Source organism: Primulina eburnea, chromosome 14 (genome assembly GCF_022965805.1).
Source record: "Primulina eburnea isolate SZY01 chromosome 14, ASM2296580v1, whole genome shotgun sequence".
NCBI classification, from domain to species: domain Eukaryota; kingdom Viridiplantae; phylum Streptophyta; class Magnoliopsida; order Lamiales; family Gesneriaceae; genus Primulina; species Primulina eburnea.
The window spans coordinates 8,032,567-8,045,040 of NC_133114.1; the positions used below are offsets into that span (position 1 = coordinate 8,032,567).

General features: G+C 39.4%; 1 protein-coding gene across 1 annotated transcript in view; it reads left to right on the plus strand.

Moving 5' to 3' along the window:
- The window catches only part of LOC140812118 (phenylacetaldehyde reductase-like), a 38,918-nt gene extending 27,245 nt beyond the window's left edge, over positions 1 to 11,673 (plus strand). The window contains exons 2-6 of the mRNA XM_073170321.1: positions 9,632 to 9,801; positions 10,139 to 10,330; positions 10,594 to 10,756; positions 10,827 to 11,007; positions 11,262 to 11,673. Of these exons, the coding sequence (XP_073026422.1) occupies positions 9,632 to 9,801; positions 10,139 to 10,330; positions 10,594 to 10,756; positions 10,827 to 11,007; positions 11,262 to 11,394 (839 nt within the window). The 3' untranslated portion in view covers positions 11,395 to 11,673. The remainder of the gene's footprint in view (positions 1 to 9,631; positions 9,802 to 10,138; positions 10,331 to 10,593; positions 10,757 to 10,826; positions 11,008 to 11,261) is intronic.
- The last annotated feature ends 801 nt before the right edge of the window (positions 11,674 to 12,474 follow it).

The following is a 12,474-nucleotide window of genomic DNA, read 5'->3' on the forward strand; positions in this document are numbered from 1 at the left end:
GCATTGTATGTCTCATTTATTGAAAAGAGAATACAAAAGAAAAGAAAGAGTTTACAAAGTGATGGTTTAAATGCTATTGAGAGTTCAAATGTTTTATTGGATTGATAGAAACATAGTCAGAGAATTGCATGCAATTAGTTGATCAACGCCCATAGGCTTATATCCCTCAGAGTTATCGGTTTATATCGATTTGGGATACGAGCATCACAGTCAGAGATACTATTGATATCAATCCAACCAGAGTAAAGAGAAATATCATCGTATTGCTATGTTATTGCTACAGTTATTACTACAGTATTCATGTTTCAGAGTTGATGGTATTTATGATTTCAAAGTCATGTTTTACAGAGTATGCTATGTATCATTGCTATGTAGAGTTCCACTTGCTGAGATTTATTCTCATTTCAGTTATTTTCATGTGATGCAGATAAGAGCGACGGACCAGGACGTTGACTGTGGTCAGAGGTCATATGCATACGAAGATTGGAAGGATGATGTTTTACAAGTATTTTGGGACATGATCATAGAAATGATTGTTTTGTATTTTGTATATCATTTGAATGATCATGTATTACATTTTAAATATTTTATGAAATGTATTTTGAAACTCCTTCCATATTTTAAAGAAAATTTTAATTTCCGCTGTGTATTTTATTTAAAGAGGTCAGAGGTGTCACATTTAGTGGTATCAGAGCGGTGTTCTTCGGACCAATGCATATGACTTCGTCTACTTTCAACTGTCCGGGTATGTTTTCTTGCATCTATCCATTGTTATATATTGATATGTCTTTTGTGAGCCCATTGTAGAGTAGAGGATGCCACCTAAGAGGAAAGCAGTAGAGGGTGAGGATAGTTCTTCCTCTAGAGTTGTCGACGAGTTCGGCAAGTTGCTTAAAGAGCAGGCCAAAGTCCATAGTGAGCAGATCCAGCAGTTGCTCCAATTGCAAGGAGCAGGTCAGGGCAGAGGTCAAGTGATAGGGCAAGTTGCTCAGGACTGTTGGCACAGATGCCATATTTTCTGCTTTTAAGAGGATGGATCCACCAGAGTTTTCAGGGAGCACTGATCCTTTAGTTGTTGTAGAGTGGATCAAGGCTTTAGAGGCGATCTTCGATCATCTCCATTACGAGGACAGAGACCGTATCAGCTATGCTGTATTCATGTTGGTTAAAGTTGCTCGCATTTGGTGGAATGCGACCAAGGTTGGCGTTGATGTCTCGACACTGAAGTGGTCAGAGTTTACAGATTTGTTCTACGACAAGTATTTTCCCGATGCATTTCGAGCTAGGAAGGTTACGGAGTTCTTGGAGCTTCGTCAGGGGAGCATGAACGTTGATGAGTATATCCTGAAGTTCGAGGAGGGTTGTCTCTTTGCTCCGTATGTTGCTTCTAACGACAAGGATAAAGGCGCTCATTTCATTCGAGGCCTTAGAGCGGAGATTAGACGGGATATCAACATGTCCAAGGCTGTGACTTTCAAGGAGATTGTGTCCAAGGCATTGTTGGCCGAGCAGGATGAGAAGGACATCACCAGAGAGAGGCAGGAGAGGCACCAATCTGTTGTTCAGAGAGGCCAGGGCTCGAATCAGAGGGGCAGGGATCGTTTCAAAGGGAAAGGCAAGTTAGAGTCGAGTCCTAGACCACCGCCAGTTCCAGTTGATCCCGAGAAGCCGCTGTGTCCGAAGTGTGGCAAGCATCATCGAGGAGAGTGTAGATTTAGCACTCATTCTTGTTACCGTTGTGGCACTGCAGGCCACATTGCCAGAGATTGTCCTAAGGGAGCTAGCCAAGGGAAGGTGCAGGGTCGTATCTTTTCGATGACGAAGGAAGGTATTAATCATGATTCTTCTGTGATCTCTAGTGCTATTTTAATTTCAGGCAGAGTAGCTACGACTTTGATTGATACTGGTGCTACTCATTCTTTTATGTCTGAATTGTTTTTGAGATCTTTGGGTATAGTTCCTTCTGTTTTTCCCTCCAGTTCAATGTTGTTTTGCCTTCGGGAGATGTCTTGTGCCCGCATCTATTGTGTATGAATGCCCTGTTCGTATTGATGATAGAGAGGTCTTTGCTGATTTGATTGTGATCCCGATGGTTGCCTTTGATGTTATTCTTGGCATGGATTGGCTATCAACCTACCGTGCTGTTATTGATTGCGTTGCTAAGACGGTGACCTTTGCAAATGATAGCAATAAGGGAGGTTCGCTCGCCAGTACAGGTACTTCGCTAGGTCCTTCCTTTTATTTCTTGTCTTGAGGCTGAGAGATTGCTGTGTAGAGGTTGCGATGGGTTTCTTGCTTCTATTGTGGATTTGGATGGTATGGTTACGTTGAATATTGATGATATTGATGTTGTGAGGGAGTTTGCCGATGTGTTTGAGGATGATGTTCCGGGTTTGCCGCCGGACAGAGATGTTGAGTTCGTTATTGATTTAGCTCCAGGTACGGTTCTTATTTCTAAGGCTCCGTATAGGATGGCTCCTACTGAGATGAAGGAGTTGAAGACGCAGTTGCAGGATCTTCTAGACAAGGGTTTCATTCGTCCGAGTTCTTCGCCTTGGGGAGCTCCGGTTCTGTTTGTTAAGAAGAAAGATGGGTCGTTGCGGTTGTGTATCGACTACAGAGAGCTCAACAAAGTGACTGTCAAGAATAAGTATCCGTTGCCACGTATTGATGATTTGTTTGATCAACTTCATGGTGCTACTGTATTTTCGAAGATTGATCTTCGGTCTGGCTACTATCAGTTGAAGGTTAGGGAGTCTGATATCCCTAAGACGGCATTCAGGACTAGGTATGGTCACTATGAGTTTCTCGTGATGTCTTTTGGTCTGACCAATGCCCCTTCAGTCTTCATGGATCTGATGAACCGTGTGTTCAAGCCGTTCTTGGATAGCTTTGTCATTGTCTTCATCGACGACATCTTGATCTATTCCAAGACCAGAGAGCTTCATTCAGAGCATCTCAGAGTTGTTCTTCAGTTGTTGAGAGAGAGGAGGTTGTTTGTGAAAGGGGATCGGTTACGGTGACCGGAAGCGCAACGGAAGTTTAAAAATCAAATTTTTAGGGAAAATTTTCGGCCACCCTCTAAGTTTGTGCAACAAATACAATAAACACAACTATGTCATACATAGGGTGTAAGAAAATCGTTACCTATCAACCTCTTGAGGTTGATGATGGCACCAACCAAGTTGTAAACAACTTGGCTCTTGAATGGAAGATAAATCTACAAGCTCTCCTCCTTTCTTCTTGAATCTTTCCTTCAAATTAAGCCCACCACCAACTAGGTAGATCCCCTCATATTTTGCACTAGAAAAATATGAGGATTTTTCAAAGAGAAGTGTGTGTATTCTTCAACAATTGAAGGACAAAAAAATGGAGAGAAAACTTGGAGAGAAAAGATGATAAATTTCGGCCATTGTGTGTCTTGGGAGTGAAGTGGGAAGACTTGTCTTGGTTTGTGAAAAAGTTGAGGCATAAAGTTGCATGTCATGCCTTGAAAACTCAAAAAGTAGTCTCCCAACCTTTCACCTCCATGCATGCATATTATATGGTTTTTATCAAAATAAAAACCATTGACTAAATTTAATTATCTCAAACATATATGAGACTAATTAAACATTACATGAATTTACCCAAGTCCCACTAGTTAAATAATTAATTTAAATTGAGCTCTACAAGACTCAATATGATTTAATTAATTCAACACTTGAATTAATTTAATTATTTGGACTCTACTAGGTCCACTAGTGTTTAATTAATTCAACACTTGAATTAATTTAATTTAGTCCATAATAATGTCTATGAAAATCACAATTTTCAAATACATTATTCACTTGGCCAAATTTTAATTTAGGAACACTTCCACAAATTAAAATTTACATTTCTCTCATAGAAGTCATACTTCTATTTTTCTTACACTTATAAACTCATTTATAAGTCGTTCAACACATTGAACTAGTTTCTCCTTTATAGAAGTCATACTTCTAATTTTCCTTACGCTTATAAACTCCTTTATAAGCCGTTCAAGATATTGAACTATTTTTACTTCTCAACGGGATCTAGAAAGCTAGTACTTGTGTGGCCCTCAATGGTTCATTGATACAACTAGCTGTGGGTTCACATCTCTATGTGATTCGGACTAAACATGTCCTTATATGAGCATACCCTAATTGCTCCATTCTTACTTATCAACTCCTTGATAATAAGAACGTCAGAACTCAAGTCTGATAGTACCCAACCAATCATGTTAAACGCCTAGCAGCATCGCTTACATGATTCCCTAGGTATCAAATGATAGTGCCTGCAAGAACCATTCAATTATGGTTAGCGTACAGTACGGTCCCTTCAACTCATATATCCCTACCGATTCGACAACCATTGGTATATCGAGAGTTGTCAATGAATCGATACTATGTGTCATGTCGTAGTTGCATCGATGGTGTAATCTATGAAACCCCTTTCATAATTACCACCATACTCTGGCCAGAGATTTCTACCTACATACACATGATAACACATAGGATATCCATACCCGAAGGTAAGCGGTGAATCCCCGACTACAATGCATCGACTCCTATGTGTTTCGACAGAACACCCAACCTTGCCACCTGATGACCCATGAGAGTCGGTAAACAAGTCAAATTGTAATTCTAGCACATAGAGTCTCAATGTTGTCCCGGGTCATAAGGACTAATGGTGTACAACCATAAACTAGGACGTTTCCACTCGATAAGTGAGAACCACTTGGAAAGTCTTTTTATGGAGGGTTGTTCAGTGCACTTAACAAGGAGCACCTATCTGCATGTTCGGACATTACAATGTCCCCTACCAATGAAACATGGTACTCACATCGCAGATACTAGTCTCGAACTCGAGCGGCCTATATCCTTCTTAGTGGCGGCTGAATCGACTAGGAACCGTTTAGAATATACAGTATTACAAATATGAGTTTCATGATACTCATCATATAAGCATCTCATATTCTTTCTACTATTTGTATATTCAAGGGCTTTATCTATGCAACTAGCATAGGTATACAGATAAAGATGTGCCAAAATAATAATATCAAATATTACTAAAATAAAGATTGCTTATACATAGAGTTTCATTGTGAACACTCGGCCAACACTTGGCTCGACGGGCACCTACTCTAACAGTTTGCCAAGTTAAAGAAGTGCGAGTTTTGGTTGGAGCAGATTTCTTTTCTAGGCCATGTCGTTTCGAAGGATGGTATAGCAGTTGATTCAGTGAAGATAGAGGCGATTCAGAAGTGGCCTATTCCTACCACTGCCTCTTGAGATACGCAGTTTCCTTGGTTTGGCGGGTTATTATCGTCGTTTCATTTCAGATTTCTCCAAGATTGCCCTGCCATTGTCCAATCTGACGAGGAAGACTGTGAAGTTCGAGTGGTCCATTGATTGCCAGAGTGCATTTCAAGAGTTGAAGGATAGATTGACGACAGCTCCTGTTCTTTCATTGCCTAGTGGTTCAGAGGATTTTGTTGTCTATACCGATGCGTCGAAGAAAGGCCTTGGTGCAGTGCTGATGCAGCGAGGTAAGGTCATTGCTTATGCTTCTTGCCAGTTGAAGGATTACGAGAGGAATTATCCGACGCATGATTTGGAGCTAGCAGCTGTGGTTTTCGCCTTGAAAATCTGGAGACATTACTTGTATGGCGAAAAGTGTGAGATCTTCACGGACCACAAGAGTTTGAAGTATTTGTTTTCTCAGAGAGAGCTCAATATGCGACAGAGGAGGTGGTTAGAGCTTGTCAAAGATTATGATGTGACTATCAGTTACCACCCAAGGAAGGAGAATGTTGTGGTAGATGCTTTGAGTCGTAAGTCGAGTTCTTCCTTGAGTTCTTTGATTCAGAGGCCCTTGTTGATGGATTTGCAGAGAGAGGAGATTGCTTTAGTAGTTCCGGGGACTATTGCTCGCCTTTCAGCGTTGGTCATTCGGGCTACATTGACGGACAGGATCCGTAGAGAGCAGACTGACGATGTTCAGTTGACAGAGTTGAGAGCTAGAGTAGAGGAGAGAGGTAATTCAGAGTTTGCAATTAATGGTGATGGTTTGGTGACTTTCAGAGGTCGTACCTGTGTTCCTATTGGCGATGATATTCGGCGAGACATTTTGACAGAGGCTCATACCGCGTCATATTCGATTCATCCAGGCAGTACCAAGATGTATCAGGATCTTCGTAGACTCTATTGGTGGCCAGGTATGAAGAAAGATATTGCTTTGTTCATTTCTCAGTGCCTTACTTGTCAGCAGGTGAAGATTGAGCACCAGAGACCTGCTGAGACATTGCTATCATTGCCGATTCCTCAGTGGAAGTGGGAGCATATTACGATGGATTTCGTGACTGGTCTTCCCAGAGTGCAGAGAGGTTTCAATTCTATTTGGGTTATCATTGATCGATTGACCAAGTCAGCGCATTTTCTCCCAGTCAAGAAGACGTACTCCATGAACCAGTATGCCGAGGATTACATTACAGAGATTGTTAGACTTCATGGTGTGCCTGTGTCGATTGTGTCTGATCGTGACCCCAGGTTTACTTCAGAATTTTGGAAGAGTTTGCACAGAGCTATGGGTTCGCGGTTAGCATTTAGTACAGCTTATCACCCTCAGAGCGACGGTCAGTCAGAGAGAGTCATTCAGATTCTAGAAGATATGCTCAGAGCTTGTACTATCGATTATCTAGGTAGCTGGGATTCTAAGTTGCCTTTGGTTGAGTTCACGTACAATAACAGTTACCAGGCGACGATTGGCATGGCACCGTATGAGGCACTTTATGGCAGGAAGTGCAGATCGCTCTTGTATTGGGATGAGGTAGGTGAGAGGAAGATGTTAGGACCAGAGTTGGTCCAGCAGACTGCTGATGTTGTTGCGGTGATCCGAGAGAGAATGAAGACAGCGCAGTCGAGACAGAAGAGTTATGCAGATGTTCGTCGTAGACCTTTGCAGTTCGAGGTTGGCGATCATGTATTTCTGAAGATAGCACCTCTGAAGGGTGTGATGAGGTTTGGCAAGAAGGGTAAGCTGAGTTCGAGATTCATTGGTCCATTTGAGATATTGGACCGAGTTGGTGATCGAGCCTACAGATTAGCCCTACCGCCAGATCTTGACAGAGTTCACAATGTGTTTCATGTTTCGATGCTCAGGAAGTATATTGCGAATCCTTCCCATGTTCTTCACCATGAGCCATTGGACTTGACGCCGAATTTGACGTACCAAGAGATTCCGATTCAGATTCTGGATCGCAGAGTTAGAGTTTTGAGAAACAAAGAGATCGGCATTTTTAAAGTCCTTTGGAGGAACCATTTGATCGAGGAGGCTACGTGGGAACCAGAGGATGAGATGAGAGAGAAGTATCCTGAGTTGTTCGTGCAGTGACGTCAATTTCGCGGACGAAATTCCTCTAAGGAGGGGAGATTGTAGTAGCCGAGCCAGGTTTACGGTACGATTTAAGTTTCGTATATTTATTTGGGTTTGTGAGTAGATGTTTAGAGTGGTGTTTATGGGCTATAGTATGCTTGGTATTATTATCTTGAGGTGTTAGTTGGTATTGATTGTTCGTTTCAGCGTTTCGGATCGATTTTAGTTGCTTGGAAGTTGTTCATTGCCGTGACCAGAGTGCACCCGCGCTCTTAGAGGAGTGCCCCCGCGGTGTACTATTCATGATTTTGGAGTTGGGTAGCTGTGGCAGGACCGCACCCGCGGTGATGACCGCACCCGCGGTGGTTGCAGCGCCGCACCCGCGGTGTTTGTGTTCCAGAATTATTGTGTTGTGCCGTGAGCTAGGCGCACCCGCGGTGCTTGTAGCAGCGCACCCGCGGTCTAGGTATGGGCGAGATTTTAAGTTACTTTTTGGGAGTGGTTGGCCATACTTTCCCCTTTCCTTCCTTCTCATTTCCGATTTTGTCTCCATTTCCAAGGGTTTTCTTCCATTTCATTTGCTTCCTATCTTTGATTCGTGGATCTAGTTCGATTTTCGACTTGAGATCGAGGTTATCCGTGGTGCTAGGAAGCTAAGGTAAGTTTTTGGTTGAGTTCTATCATGGTTTTGGAGATGTGATGCTATAGGTTGATGTTTTTGATGGTTTAATGGATTATTTGAATTGTATTTTTGGATATAGAGTTGATGTTGGTGTTATTTATGGATTATTGTTGTAGGTGGTGTTCAAGAGCTTTGATTGAGGTGTTATTGTGGTATGTAAGTGGAATTTCATCTCTTTGCTCACATGATGATATATGTATGGTGTTTTAATGATTTCAAATTGTTATTCCCTTCATTTGATTCATAGTTATGTATTGATTCGATTGTATATCTATTGGAGGCATTGTATGTCTCATTTATTGAAAAGAGAATACAAAAGAAAAGAAAGAGTTTACAAAGTGATGGTTTAAATGCTATTGAGAGTTCAAATGTTTTATTGGATTGATAGAAACATAGTCAGAGAATTGCATGCAATTAGTTGATCAACGCCCATAGGCTTATATCCCTCAGAGTTATCGGTTTATATCGATTTGGGATACGAGCACCACAGTCAGAGATACTATTGATATCAATCCAACCAGAGTAAAGAGAAATACCATCGTATTGCTATGTTATTTCTACAGTTATTACTACAGTATTCATGTTTCAGAGTTGATGGTATTTATGATTTCAAAGTCATGTTTTACAGAGTATGCTATGTATCATTGCTATGTAGAGTTCCACTTGCTGAGATTTATTCTCATTTCAGTTATTTTCATGTGATGCAGATAAGAGCGACGGACCAGGACGTTGACTGTGGTCAGAGGTCATATGCATACGAAGATTGGAAGGATGATGTTTTACAAGTATTTTGGGACATGATCATAGAAATGATTGTTTTGTATTTTGTATATCATTTGAATGATCATGTATTACATTTTAAACATTTTATGAAATGTATTTTGAAACTCCTTCCATATTTTAAAAAAAAATTAATTTCCGCTGTATATTTTATTTAAAGAGGTCAGAGGTGTTACATCTTTATCATAAAGTAAAAGAACTGAAAATGATCTCTGTCTCAAATTTGGAAAGTTCAATGGGAACTTTTTAGAGCTATAATTCTGAATTCTTTTATTGATTCTATGGAGCAACTACTTTAGTTTTCGGGCTGATTGTACTTATATTTCTGCGTCCCTACTGTCACATGACTGTGAGGTGTTCTATGAATAATGATGATCTCTTGGTGTTTCTCCATTCGATTTTAAGCAGAGCCAGAAATCTAATGAATCCGAGAGTCTCAGCTAAAAATAGGAAACTTTCTGATATATGAAGCGAAATCACATTTTTCTCATGTTTATTGTTGAAAATGTATATGTGTCCCATGCCGCTCCCTGCTTCAGCCATTGAGGTGAGATGTAGTTTTAGTAAGAAAATTGACGTTTTTCCTTTTATTAACGTGGAATGGCGGCAGAAAATCATATGTTCTTCTGATTGTAGACGTGGTTGGGCTGGTGTATTCTAGATATGGAATCAAGTGACAGAAGTGGATACTAACATATATATCCATACGAGGAAATAATGGGTTGTATTTGCGAGTATGATTCTTTGAGATATATCTACTCTCAACATTTGTTTAAGCACTTTGAAATGCAGGTGATCCAAACAAAGTAGCCCACCTGAAAGGACTTGAGGGAGCTGAGGAGAGATTACAATTGTTTGAAGCCAACTTAATTGAAGATGGATCTTTTGATTCTGCGGTTCATGGTTGTGAAGGGGTCTTTCACACAGCCTCACCTGCTGTCGCTGCAGCAACCGACCCCAAGGTTTGTTATCTTTCTTGCTTGTGCGTGATTCTCGCGATGTTCAATTCTTCTTTTGTATACCTCATACTTGGTAAACAATTTTTATTTGGTCTGGCTTGTTATGATATTATGTTTTAATTTGTTGTTTGTCTGAAATATTGAATCTCAAATTACAACTATATTTTTATTACTGATTATTTTCACACAGTGCTAAACATTTGACTGCTAATTCATGGCAGAACATGGGGGATACCAATATTCAAAATTATACAAAACTAAATTCTTGTTTGTACATATCTGTGTTTATTTTGAATATTGTGTAAAATAAACTTTTGATATATTTATGAGCTTGGTTTAGGTAGAACTGATAGAACCGACGGTGAAGGGAACTCTAAATGTACTAAAATCATGCAGCAAAGAACCATCTGTGAAAAGAGTCCTGGTAACATCCTCTATTGTTGCAGTTATGTTCAATCGCCGTCCCCAAGGCCCCGATGCTGTAGTTGACGAAACATGGTTTTCAGATCCAGTATTCTGTGAAGAAATCAAGGTTTGTGCTCGTAGGAATACTACACTTTTATCCTTTTCTACCTGATGTTTTTATCCTTTGAAGACTCATCAAGATCCAGAAGAGTTTCAACATATGGGATCCAATCTTTAGACGATCCTTGTAGGTGTCTGTTGATAATCTAATCCTGTTATGGTTGTTTCTATTAAAATACCCCAGAAATTTGAATGGAACAGTTTCTTCAAAAATACTAGGATATGGGTCCAACATAAAAAATTTGAACAAAATTTTGATCATGCTATCAGCAATGGTATTGCCTCTCAAAAACATTGGCAGAGGAAGCTGCATGGAAATTCTCTAAGGAAAATGGTATCAACTTGGTAGTAATCAATCCTGGATATGTCATCGGTCCTCTCCTTCAGCCAACACTCAATTCCACTTCTAAGGAATTTTTGGACTTGATCAAAGGTGATCAAACAATTTGTATGTCTTTTTACCAATTCAGATTTCTTGAGCATTAAAACTGTTTCTGTTACAGGAAAGGCAATATACCCATACTATGTGTTCGACGATGTGAGAGATGTTGCTCAAGCACATATTTTGGCATTTGAAAATCCTTCAGCTAGTGGCAGATACCTTTTGACCGGAACAGCGCGACTTCCGGAGGAAGTTCTGGAGATTTTACATAAGCTTTATCCTTCTCTAGACCTTCCTAAAATGTAAGTTTTTTATCTGTTCAAAAAATTTAAAGTTCCCACTCTCCCGATTGGTCCTCTTCATTCCTCAGGAAAATCTCGCGAGCCTGATAAACGTGAGGCTGGGAGGTCACAATCCTTTCTTAAAGTTCCCACTCTCCTGATTGGTCCTCTTCATTTTTCCCTCTTTAGCGTACAATGGTTTCATGGCAAGCACTATTCGAGTATCTCACATTCTACAGATTTTAACCAGCTTTACACATTTTTACTTATTGCAGCAACACTCAAAGTAATCCAACATTCCAGCTATGCAATAAGAGAGCACAAGATTTGGGCGTCGTTTTCACGCCTTTGGAGGTGACCCTGAAGGATATGGTTGAAAACTTGAAAGAGAAAATTTTCCTCATCTGAACTTGCCAACAACAGTACCTTGGGAGTCGTTCTGTCTCATAATCCTTCACATGTAGCAAATAAGCAATTTGAATTCTACTATTGAGATAATAGTTGTATTAATAATAGGTTTTTTTGGTTTGGTTTCCGAAAATCCCTGCCATCACTTTGTTCCAAAATATTTAGTGTTGTACTCTTATTTCATACATCAAATAATGAGAGTGTAGCGACATACACCTCTGAAAAAATTGTTTAGCATAAAAATACTATTTAATTGGAGAATTGAGTGTTTTAGATTTTGGTATTGAATGTGGTATTGTAATATTTTAGGCAATATGCAGCGGAATAATTTAACGCATAAAACTTTACATAAATAAATCAAGATACAAATAATTATGCAAAAGTTAATACACTTTTGTGGTGTCTCAGTGCAAAAGATTCATTAAAATATAGTCGATTTGCTCCCCTAATGTGTTAAGAGAATTAGCTTTTGTTATTCACTAGTATATATATATACATATAAGGTTTCTTTAACCTAGAGATGATTCTTTGAATAGATAAATACATATAAAACAAGAAAACTAGAGTTTTCTTTGACCTAGAGATGATTCTTTGAATAGATAAATACATATAAAACAAGAAAACTAGAGTTTATTATAAAATAAACTCTTTTTAAATAAAAATATCATATCTAGAGTTTTAATATAAATCTTATCATAAATAACATTAGTCTAGAAAATCAAAATTCACGTAAAAAATAAAAGAAAATTTAAGAATAAATTCTGTCACTCATTCCAAGACATGTTTTCTTTTCATCTCCCTTTTTTTTATCTTTATGGACAAAACACACACAAAATATTAATTCACACAACTCTCCTTGAGTTAAAGGCATATCTCTGCCAGAATTCAAACATGTTAAGTGCGATATTGTTAGAGGTGTTGTTACAGGAGTTGAGAACATCTATCATTCATTAAATGTCAAAATCATGACCAGAGCTTGAAGGTCCCGCTTTTGCTCCTATACCAAGGTCTGGAAATTCTTCAACGGACATTTTTGCTTCCCTTGCACCATCTTCTCTCCTTTTTTGACCAAAATGGATA